This window comes from Narcine bancroftii, chromosome 5 (genome assembly GCF_036971445.1).
Source record: "Narcine bancroftii isolate sNarBan1 chromosome 5, sNarBan1.hap1, whole genome shotgun sequence".
Taxonomy (NCBI): Eukaryota; Metazoa; Chordata; class Chondrichthyes; order Torpediniformes; family Narcinidae; genus Narcine; species Narcine bancroftii.
Window position 1 is genome coordinate 69,937,803 of NC_091473.1, and position 12,474 is coordinate 69,950,276.

The window sequence follows — 12,474 nt, forward strand, 5'->3', positions numbered from 1 at the left end:
CTGAAGCAGCATCTCGACCTGAAATGGAGACCATTTCCCTCCATGGTTGCTGCATGACCCTATTTATTTGCTCAAAGTTTTCTTTTGGCTCCAGCTATCAACATTTCCAGTCACTTGTGCCTCTTAAGTGAGTTCTTGCCTCCTCTTTCTGAGCCTTGCAGTTTTATGAAATTCTCATTTTCAATTGTTCGATAAACTGCTCAAAAATACAAAGCGTTTAAAGCACTCACCCCCAGTGTAATAGCCATATGCATAAACAATCCTTCCAATTATCCAAATTCCTCCGAGTGTACTTGCTAGTCGCTGAAAAGAAAAGTTAATAGCGCTGTCAATTTGGCAGAGTTGGTCGAACTTGCTAAATTAGGCACATAATTTAAGGCTAACACAGCGTAATAGCAAAAGATAAGCTGATTTTTCTGAAGGGCTATTGGTATAAAATTACCAAATTAAATCTGAATTCCTTCAGCGTGGTGAGAGTGTTCTACCTCCAACACTCAAAAATAGCATGTTTTAGAATACCCCTGCCAACTTACAAACCAGATGCAGAGAGTACCATCCCTGCGTCTTGCATGCTTTTTCTGCAGCCAGACCAATTACAACCTTTACCAACTGGTTACCATATTTAGCACGTACCAATGAGGTAATTTCAGATTGTCATTTGACAAAAAATTTGGATAGATATAAACAATGAAATTAAGTACAGATAGTTAACTTAAAAAGAGAATCAATCAAGTGATCCTTTTAGAATGTATTAATAAAAGGGTTAATTTAAAAGCTATTCATGATGAATTACAGTAAATTTGATTAAAGCCAATCTTATCCATTTTGCTCAAAGGATAATTTCCAAAACTAGCAAAATGAATGGTAATTAATTTCATTCAAAATTTAATATTAACTTTTAACTTCTCAAACTAAAAGGCGTCTGAATCTGAAGTCGTGAGTTTTACTGCAGTATCAACAAATTTATCCAATGATGGCAGATGCAATGAATGTGGGCAAATTGTCAATGGAATAAGATTTGAGACTCCAATAGTATCAAAATTGTTCTGAAAACAAAAGTTGGAAGAACTTTGTTCAGTTAGCTTCACAGCTGAACATCATGACTTTCTCTGATTGCATATCAATGGATACATTTTGGATTTTGAGAGGAGACAGGAATATCAGAAGAGAGGGTGCACCAGGATGTTGCTTCAATTGGGGAACATGTTTTATGAAGCAAGGTTGACATGAGCTTTCCTCTTTGGAGCAATAAAGGAGGAGAAATGACTTAAGATATACAAGATTTTGAAGAACTCAAATAGGGTGAACAGTCAGTGCCTTTTTCCTTGGGCACCAGTAGCAAATACCAGAAGACATTGGTCAAAGGTGAGTGGAGAAAGTTTAGGGGAGATGTCAGAGGCAAGTTTTCTTCCCCCCACCCCCATCACAGAATGCCTGGAATCGATTGCCGGGGTTACTGGTGGAGACTTGTACAATAGGGACATTTAAACCACTCTCTCAAATATGGATATCAGAGAAATAAAGGAATATGGTGCACATTTGGGAAGAATTAGATTGTGAAGTAGGCTTACATAGGTCAGCACAACAGTAGTGACCTGAAGGACCTGTACTGTGCTGTAATGTTCAATATTTTATTCAGGGAAACTTCAGCAAATAAATCTACATGGGATTGTAAGGGAGGATTGGAAAAATCTTGGTCTTTGTAGCCCTTTAGGGAGATGAATAGATGGATCTTTGTTCAATAGAAATCCTTGTCTGTGATACTAGAGTCAAGTTTCACCAATGGATTGTATTTCGAAGTTGGTTTTGTAACAGTAAGATTTTTATTATGTATTTGGAAATCAAATGTGACCTACTTTTAGCATTAAGCATTTTAAGCCAATCTAAATTAAGCTACTCTTTGATCACACCATGAGGAGGGCCTTTTTAAAAAAAAACAACAGTGATCCTAATAGCATTTGATAGAGGTCACTGATAGAAGGGAAACATAACCACAGCATCAATGATCTGGGATAGGAAAAATAACAAATTCATGTCCTTCTATGTAATTTCTGTCCAGAACATGATAGATTCCTTTTCTTTCATTGAATCAGTCAAGAACTGGAGAGGGATTACATGTTAGATGTGACTTTTTTTTAACCTCAGGATCAAATGTACCCCAATTAAGTTTGAAAATGGTATAAAATTACCAAATTAAAGCTTCAAGTGTTCACTGAGCTACCTTCAATGTGGTGAGAGTGTTCTACCTCCAACACTCACAGGTAGCTTAATAGTGGTTTAGGTTTTGGGCATTTGAAGTGATTTAAAAATGATCGTAAATTTCTTCGCAGTTGCTCTGAAGGATGAAGGTCTCAGTGACATCTGCAGAAGCTATTTCATGCTCTTCAGTAGAATTTTTAAAAATTAAACATGGAAAGCATTTTTCAAAACTATTTCTTGGAATCATTTGCCACAAATTAACTACAGGAATAAAATTTTAATGTCACTTACTGGGTGCTGGATTCCACCAGTTGCCAAAAAGAACAGAAATGCTGGGTAAACTTCCAGTCTAAAACCAATAAGGAAAAAATAATTTCAGACTTTGATCACAAATCAAGCAAGCAAATATTTTGAAGGGATGATGCAAACAGAGGACAATCAGGAATATTGTCTGACTGCCCTCATCATCTGTGCAATTCAATCTTACAGGCAGATGTTGTTTCTTTGTAAAAGTACTTTAAAAGACAAGATTGTGGTATTAATCCCAAGTTATTACACCAGACTTAATAAACCATATAACCATTTATGGAGTGGAAACAGGCCATGTCGGACCTTCGAGTCCACACTGGTTCACTAGAACAACTCAATCCAAAATAAGTGGTAGGTCAGGTGGTGCTGAGGCTGGAGAGAGACTTGGATAGATTAAGAGAACAGGCAAAGAGGTGGTAGATGAAAAACAATACTGCAAAGTGTTTGGGCATGAACTTTGGTAGAAGAAATGGACAAGCGGATGATCATTTAGATGGGGAGAAAATTCAAGGGACTTGAGAGCCCTCGTCCAGGACACCCTAGAGGTTAACCTCCAGGTTTTGTTGGTGAAGAAGCCAAATACAATTTTGACATTCATTTCTAGAGAGATAGCATGGGATGTCATGTTAAGACTCTATAAAACGACTGGTGAGACCTCACCGTTGAAGTAATGTGCACACATTCTCACTACTCTTTTCAGCTAATAATTTATTTCATATAGTGGGGGACCAATACTGCGCATGACATTCCAAGTGCGGTCTCAATCTCTTGTACAGTGATGTCCCAATACCTGTACTCAATGCCCTGGCTTATGAAGGCAGGCGTGTCAAACACCTTCACCATCCTGTTTAGCTCCATTTCCACTTTCATGGAAGAAATCAACGAATGCAAATCAGAGGATTTTTCATTTGCCATGATTTGATCTCTGCTTGAATTAACTTGTAAAATTAGGCAAATTCGAGTCCACGATTATGTAAATTTTCAGTAATACTCACGTATTTTGGTGAGCCCGCTGAATACAGTTGAACATATGTCCGTTCTCAGCATCATCACTGTACATGGTAGGGTACTGTAGATATTAAAAATACAGATAATGAGAAACAACTCACCGTTACAATGTTTTATAGTGTGGGATCATCTAGACAAGTGCTGGGATACAGCCTGGAGATATAGTGTTGTATCACACTTGCAGCTCTCAGTCTGGTATGTGGGCTGGTAATAAAGGCCCCTGAGTTTTTATAATGGCAAGATCATATCTTTTTCAATTTGAGTTGTTAAGCAAATTGGGAATGTAGCTTCAGCAAGCAATTTCAATGCTTCTGTACACAATACTTGGGTAAATGACAATAAACATATTATCATTAACATTCTTTCAAAAGTGTGTTGATTATTCTATGTTCAGCACCCCATGGATCAGGGCAACAGACATCAAATTGGAGCCATTGGAATATTGCACCCATATATAAACTGCCTCACACAACACTAACAGAAAATTGTCTTTTACATAAACATCAGTCATGCACGCCCAAGGCAAGGATAAGGAAGTCATAGACTGAACACTTTACACATTAGATAGATCAAGGACAAATTCACTAACTATTCTATCAGAGCCTCTGGTCAAAGGAAGGTGCTTCATTCATCAACTGTAGACCTGCAAATGAACTCTCAGCACATTTTGAACTTCCTACTGCAGGGGGTAACCACTGTACTAGTAGGTAGGCAACCTGGGAGGCTGGCCCCATCTTCCAGCTGTCAATCACGGGCCCATATAAAGACTCGAGACGGCCTCGAGACGGCCCATTGGGGGGATAGTCAGATACGTGGAGCCAGCAAAGATACTAAGATTGGGTGTGTACAGGTTTAAGCAAACTAAAGCCTGTTGTACGGTCTGTGGACTGTGTCAGAATCATTCACACAGCAGTGCACACAGACTCTTACTAAGCAGGGATAAGGAGACAATTTAAGAGTTACCCCAAAAGTAAGCAAGCATCAACCAGCTTCATCCTGGATGACGACGTTGCTGTTCCACACAACTTTATTCAAACAGCTGATACAAGCAAAGCATAGCCAAGGCACTCTGCTGGCTGGATATTTGCTCCCATCTTCACCAAAGATTTGTGTTATTTCAGCGGACCAATCAAGTCATAGAGCGAGAAAGCTAAATCCATGTCAGGGAGAAGTGTTTTAAGCAAGGAGCATTTTGCAGGTCTCGGGAAATTAGCACTGGACCAATCAAGTCACAGAGCAAAAAAGCCACATCCATGTTGGGGAGAAGTTGGAAAGGCAGTCAAGCCTAGAGTATGGCATGTGGAATTATGACATTATGGCCATTAGTGAAACTTGGTTTAAGGATGGGCAGAACTGGTAGTTCAATATTCTGGGCTTCTGTTGTTTTAGATGCAATAGAGCAGGAAGCATGAAGGGGGAGGAGAGGCATTGCTCATCAGGGAAAATATCACAGCTGAGCTCATACAGGACAGACTAGAGGGCTCATCTACTGAGGCTATATGAGTGGAGCTCAGGCTCAGGAAAGGAATGACCACAACAGTGGGGTTGTATTATAGATCGCACAATAGTCAGCGAGAATTGGAGCAAATCTGTAGAGAGATAGCAAACAACTGCAGAAAACAAAGTTGTGATAATAGGAGATTATAACTTTCAACATATTGACTGGGACTTCCAGAGTGTAAAAGGGCTGGATGGCTTGGAGTTTGTCAAATATATTCAGTAAAGCTCTCTAAATTAATATAGAGGTACCAATGAGAGAGCGTGAAATAGGGATCTCCTATTAAAGAACCTGACAGGAGTATGTGTAGGGAAACATTTTAGGGCCAATTATCATAATGTCATTAGTTTCAAGTTAATTATGGATAAGGATAGGCCTGGTCCTCAGGTTGGGTTTCTAAACTAAAGAAAGACTAATTTTGAGGAAATGATAAAAGATATAGAAAGTATGGATTGGGACAAGTTGATTTTGTGTGAGATAAGTGGAAGACCTTCAAAGGCAAAAAGTTGAGAGTACAGAGTTTATCACTGTTAGGATTAAAGGCAAAGTTGACAGACATAGAGAATCTTAGTTCTCAATGGATATTGGGGATTTACATAAGAAGAAGAGAGAGGATTATAGTAAGTATAGGCACCAAGGAGCAAATGACGACTTATGGAGTATTAAAAAAAAATTAGCAAGAAAAAAAACTTAAAGAAATATCAGGAGGGCTAAAAGAAGACATGAAGTTTCTTTACCAGACAACGTGAAGGAAAATCCAAAGGGTTGCTATAGGTAAATTAAGAGCAAAAGGACATCAAGTGACAAAATTGGCCCCCTTGATGATCAGAGTGATTAGCTGTATGGAGCCAGAAGAGATGGGAGAGATCTTAAATGGTTTTTTTTGCATTAGTATTGACTCTAGAAACTGGCAGAATCTAGGGAAGTAAGGAAAACAAGCAGTGAGGTCATGGAACTATACAGATTAAAAAAGAGGAAGTACTTGCTGTCTTAAAGCAAATAAGGGTGAATAAATTCCCAGGGCCTGACAAGATACTCCCTCAGGCCTTGAGATGTGCAAGTGTAGAAATTGCAAGGGCCCTGGCAGAAATATTTAGAATGTTCTTAGCCACAGGTGAGGAGCTGGAGGATTGGAGGGTAGCTCATGTTCCATTGTTTAAAAAAAGGCTCCAAAAGTAAACCAAGAAACTACAGGTCAGTGAGCCCGACATGAGGTAAATTATTGAAAGGTGTTCAAAGAGTAATTGGATAGCCAGAGAAGTATTAGGGGTAGTCGACATGGCTTTCACATGGTAGGCCATGTTTAACCAATCTTTTAGAGTTTTTTTTTTAATGAGGTTACCAGGAACTTGATGAAGGAAAGGCTATAGATGTTGTCAACATGGAATTCAGTAATTGCTTTGACAAGGTCCCACATAGGAGGTTAGTTAGCAAGTTTCTGACGCTCGCTATTCATGGTGAGGTAGTAAAGTGGATTTGACATTGGCTATATAGGAGAAGCTAAAGAGTAGTAGTAGATGATTGCCTCTCAGACTGGAGGCCTGAGACTAGTGGTGTGCCTCACAGATCGAAACTGGGACCATTATTGTTTGTCATCTCCATCAATAATCTGGATGATAATCTGGTAAATTGGATCAACAAGTTTGGAGATGACACAAAGAATGGAGGTTTTGTGGACAGCGAGGAAGGCTTTCAAAGCTCGCGAAGGTATCTGGACCAGCTGGAAAAATGGGATGAAAAATGGCAAATGGAATTTAATGCAGACAAGTGTGATGTGTTGAATTTTGGAAGGACAAACCAAGAAAGGACATATACGGTAAATGTTCAGGCACTGAGGAGTGCAGTAGAACAGAGGGATCCAGAATACAGATACACAGTTCCCTGAAAGTAGCATAACAGATAGATCGGTTTGTAAAGAGAGCATTTAGCATATTGGTCTTCATAAATCAAAATATTGAGTATAGGTATGGGGATGTTATGGTAAAGTTGTATAAGAAATTGGTGAGGCCAAATTTGAAGTATTGTGTGCAGTTCTGGTCACCTAACTACAGGAAAAATGTCAATAAGATTGAAAGAGTGCAGAGAAGATTTACTGGGATATTACTATAACTGCAGGAATTGAGGCAAAGGGAAAGGTTAACATGTTAGAAATTTATTCCCTCAAATGTAGAAGAATGAAAGGAAATTTGATAGAGCTACACAATAGTTCGAGGGGAAGATGAGATACAAACCAGAGGACATGGGATAAGGGTGAAAGGGGAACTTTTAGGGGGAGCTATTCATAGAGAGTGGTAGGAGTGTGGAAATTATGAATATGAGTCAAATTTTAACATTTAAGAAAAATTTGGACAGGTACATAGATGGGAGGGGTACGGAGGGCTCTGAACTGGGTACAGGTCAGCAATACTGTGCAGTATAATATTTTGGCACAGACTAGAAGGGCAAAGATCCTGTTTTGGTGATATAATATTCTATGGTTCAGAGAACATTTATTTTACAATTTAAAACTTGTGTATTTTTTAACCTATTACTTTATTCTTATTTAATTATAAAATTTATTTTCCTTTTTTTTGCCAGTTGCTTGAATTTCAGATACCAGATTGTTGCTCCAAGCAACAAGTCCAACCCATATCATTTTCCAGTTAAGTTCAGACACACTCCCTTCTCTAGTGAACTGCTGCTGTCTTGTATGGATTAGCATTCTTGTTGAAACAGAAAATTCAGTATTTGCATTTCAGCTTTGGACACTACCACTGAACTCAGATTACAATCATTCTGCGGCTGTACTACTAGAAAATGCAATGTTGGGAGTGCTAGTTCAGAATTAATTCAACCAAAGACCAGAGCAGCTATGCCTGCCTGTTTGTGGGCTTTGTGGAGCAATCCATGCTGCAATCCTACACAGGCAAGGCCCCTCAATTCTTCTTCTGTTATATCGATGACTACATTGGGCTACCTCATGCACCCACAATGAGCTCGTCAACTTCATTCACTTTACAGCCAACTTCCATACTGATCTCAAACCCACCCGAGTCATCCCCGACAATACTTTCCCCTTTCTGGATCTCTCTGTCTCCATCTCAGGAGACAAGATTTCCAATGATATTTACTACCAACCCTCCATCTCCCACAAGTACCTCATCTACACGTCCTGTCCCCTGCAACAATTTTATTCCCTTCTCTCAACTTCTCCGCCACATCTGTTCCCAAGATGAGGTCTTCAAGTCCAGATCTTCCAAAATGTCTGCCTTCTTCCCCAAAAGTGGCTTTCCCTCCACCACCATCAACTCAGCCCTCACTCACATTTCCTGCTCTGGCTCCCTCAGCCCTTAGATGAAACAAACACAGGATTTTCCTTGTCCTCACCTACTACCCCACCAGCCTTTGCATCCAACACATTATGCTCTGGAATTTCCGGCACTTGCAACAGGATCCCATTACCAGACACATCTTCCCCTCTCTGCCGTCCATAAGGACTGGTTCCTCTGTTACTCCCTCATGCACTCATCCTTCCCCACCAATTGCTCTCCCTGGCACCACAGTATGTGCACACACCTCCTCCCTCACTACAGTCTGGAGCCCCAAACTGGTCTTTTAAGTAAAGCAACATTTCACAGGATTGATTTACTGCACTCAGTGCTCCCTTTATGGCCTTCTCTACATCAGAGAGACTGGGTGCAGACTGGGAGATCGCTTTACTGAGCATCTTCCCTTTGTCTGCACCAGTGACAGGGACCACCCAGAAGCAAATCATTTCAGTTCTGCGTCACACTCCCACACCTGTCTATGGCCTCGTGTACTATCTCACCAAGTCCACCCGTAAATTGGAAGAATACCTGATTTTTCGTCTGTGCACTCTCCAGCGGGATGACAGTAACATTGACTTTTCTGGTTTCTACTAACCTGCTCTCCTTTCCCCTTCCATTCCCTTCCCCCTGTCAGCTTTCCACCCCTTCCCTCTCTATTCACCTAGCCATCTCTCCTCCACTGCTTGTTGTTGTGCCCTCCCTCCCTCCTTCACCTATTACTTCCTGCCTTTACGACCATCCCCCCCCCCCTCCACCTTTACCCTTTTATTTGGACATTTTTCCAAACCTTGATAAAGGGCTCAAGCCCCAAAATATCAGTTTTGTATTTTTAAATCGCTGTTTGACCTGCTGAGTTTGTCCTACATTGTGTTTTTATATCAACCGTAGAGTATGCAGACTTTTGTGTTTTACAAAGACCAGAGCATTTTTTTGTGCCTCAGGCCATTAGCAACATTGAGACAAACACAAAGTACTGCTGGAAGATTATCAACATGGCTGCTTTGAGACTTCCCATGCAAATGAACTCTGCATGGCTGAACAATGCACAACTGGCACCTTCAAGGTTTGGGAATTATCTGCTGAGGGATGCAATGAAATTTGGCTCAGCTGCCATAAAGGTTCCAATATTATTGGGGGGGGGGGGCAAGAATGAGAGAGTGACTGAACAAACATAAAAGACCCCTCAAAGAGCAAATATGGAGGATTTTACATTAAGAATAAAATAATGAGGCATTTTGCAAATTGAATGCATTTTTTTTAAAGCTGCTTTGTTGAATGCCAGATAAGGGCAAAAACAGTGGAGCAATAATATCACACAAACATCCAACCAAAAATGAATGATTATTCTGTGGATGTACTGCCAACACCAGTCACCGATTTTATAAAATGGAAAGGGGGGGGAGGGCTATGTTCTTTCTGCCACATTTCCTTAACTATCAATACCAAGTTGTTATCTCATTGAGCAGTCAAGTCTGAGTGATGGAGGGCGATTTAAAGAACAAGAGTTCATCAGATTCAGGACAATTAAATCACAACTTGCAATTATAGGTCATGGGCTCCATGTCACAGTGTTCAGAAATCCTCACACAAAAATGCAACCCATGTGGGCTTCCTTGAAAGCAGGGGCTGGATGGGAAAAACTGAGGAACTGTAGCATTGAGATAAGGCAATGAACAATAAGCAGAAGCAGCTTGTGACAGGGATGAGACAATTAGCATAGTTAACAAGACAATTACAAATGGCACAGCTTTAACCATTTTCACAGCAGTTAAGGTTAATCCAAATCCTATCAGTTTAACAGTGGACAAAACTGATAATAGAGTTTTCTCAGAAGTATTTTCCGACACAAACTTACTTCCACATGGTACTTCTTCCGAGCTGCATTGACTTTAAAAGCCAGGATTGAGACCATGACAAAGCTGGCTGCACCTGTCAGCACCACACACCCATATTCTTTTGATAATACCACCATCTTTCGGACTCTAAAAGAATACAAAATAAAAGAGTAGCAAATTTGTTCTGGTAATGGAACATGATCAAATAGAACAGTTTACTGACCAGGCCCTGTGTCAACCCCAGCAGTATCTAGGGCCTTGTGATCTTGGCACCCTTTGTCTGCTGCCAAGTACTCTTGGGATAAAAATCTCTCTTTTTGCAAATACATCAAAGAGATAGAATCTTTCTCCATCCAAATTCCTAGCGACGTTAGTGACTGCACTTAAATGTGCAGAAGGCAGAAGAAGAATTAATTTTCTTTTCCCCTCAGGAATGAAAGCAGCTCCTGCTGAAGATGTTAGCCACAGACAATGAGTCAGGGAGAAAGTAAGATTTAAGAAGGTGAAAAAGATAACAAGAAAAAAAACATATTTTGAACACAATGCATTCATACAGGACAATAAATGTAATTAAGAGATAGGAGTATGTATTGCTCAGACCAAACAACTTCAGAAGAGCTGACCAGAAGCACAGATGCAAGCACATCTTGAAAGCATATATACATGAACCAATTGTTCAAATCACTACACACATGCTGAAAATTGCCATATTGCAAGAACAACATCTCAACCCACAAGAAAATGTTTCCTCCAGCAAATGTGCCATTTTTCTTATTAAAATGCTGCCAAAATTTCATCACTGTTGAAAGCAAAACTCAACATTTTTTTCATATTTATTTCTAAGACTGGGCACAATTTTATTTTTAAGCATGACCATAATTAGCACAGGAATATCATGAGTGAACCAATATGTAACTCATTTATTCAAATCCTGGGGCAACCTTGGACCTGGTTCGAAAGTTTACATTGCACAATATGTACCTGCAAATGCTTAATCAGCGACACCAGAGGAGTTCAAAGATGCAATCACCTCCTTAATTAATAGGCAAAACTTCTGAAGTATATAGTGAGGTATTTTCAGATTAGGCAGATTTCCAATGATTATTAGTGATGGTTCAGCTGGAAATCTATTTTACAATTTTGCAATCATTCTCTTTCCCCTCTTTACTTCTCCCACTTTCCCACACTTGCTGGCCCTTCTCCGACAAACCTCCCTCTTACTTGGTTGGGCTAAGATAGAAGTTAAAAATGTCCCCAGGTGTATTCCCAACTACAGTAGCGTACACTGAACATAGAATGTTACAGCATAGCACTGGCCCTTGAGCCCACAATGTGCCAACCTGCGTAAACCTACTCCACAACAATCTAATCCTTCCCCACCGCATACTCATAACCCTCTAAGATCCAGATCTCATTTAAGAGTATTTTAAATGTTCCTATTATACCAGCCTCTATCACCACCCTTGTAAATGACTCCCCAAACTTTCCTCTATTCAGGTGTTCTCTGGTATTGGCTGTTGCTACTGCGGGAAAAAAATGCTGTCTGTACACCTTATCTAGCCTCATAATCGTTTATACCTCCATTAAACTGGTTCTCAAAACAGTTCCTAAATTTCCAAATAAAAGCAATGGGTTGTCACAAATAAGACTGAGGTCATACGAGTGGGAAATTAGGCTCTGAGTAAAACTTCCCAGGATTGGATTTATTTACTTAGAAAACCTAGACCCTAAAGCAGAGATGAATGGAGCAGCAGTTTGGTGCTACACAATACCCAGAGCACAAACTGGATATTGCTTGCACTTTTATCAGATTCCTCCACCTTATTTTACTAAGCCCCCAAAATAATCAAGACACTCCTTAAATTTATTCTGGTCATTTTATTTACTCCCTGATATAGTGTGTTCACTTTTCAACCACTCCTGTAAGTAAGTTACTTATTAATTCTGGTTTGAATTTATTGATGGACCACGATTGGAACCCTCATTGGTGAAAGCATCTTTTATTTATTCTTTTACATCTTAAAAACTTTCACCTCTACCCTTTTATGATAAGAAAATGTCTTATTGTTCATAAATTGCCCTATAATTTTGGCCAAGATGATATCTTATTTTATTGAATCTTACATTTTTATCATTAATTCATTTGTTGCTCCTTCACCAAGTAACTACATCGTGTATTTTCACTCCCATCATTAATGCTCTCATTTAGGTGAGAGCACAACTTACAGAAAGAGACATTACAGTCTGAGTGGTAAAGTAACAGTAGATGGGAGTTCAATGTGATGATGTTCACTATCTCAGTCTTTCATTGCTCCAA

At 39.7% G+C, this 12,474-nt stretch overlaps 1 protein-coding gene across 1 annotated transcript in view; it reads right to left on the minus strand.

Moving 5' to 3' along the window:
- The window catches only part of mgst3a (microsomal glutathione S-transferase 3a), a 32,566-nt gene that overhangs the window by 1,175 nt on the left and 18,917 nt on the right, over positions 1-12,474 (minus strand). Inside the window, exons 2-5 of the mRNA XM_069937769.1 lie at positions 10,178-10,304; positions 3,504-3,577; positions 2,491-2,548; positions 231-303 (exon numbers count right to left, since the gene is read on the minus strand). Coding sequence (XP_069793870.1) covers positions 231-303; positions 2,491-2,548; positions 3,504-3,577; positions 10,178-10,294 — 322 coding nt within the window. The 5' untranslated portion in view covers positions 10,295-10,304. The remainder of the gene's footprint in view (positions 1-230; positions 304-2,490; positions 2,549-3,503; positions 3,578-10,177; positions 10,305-12,474) is intronic.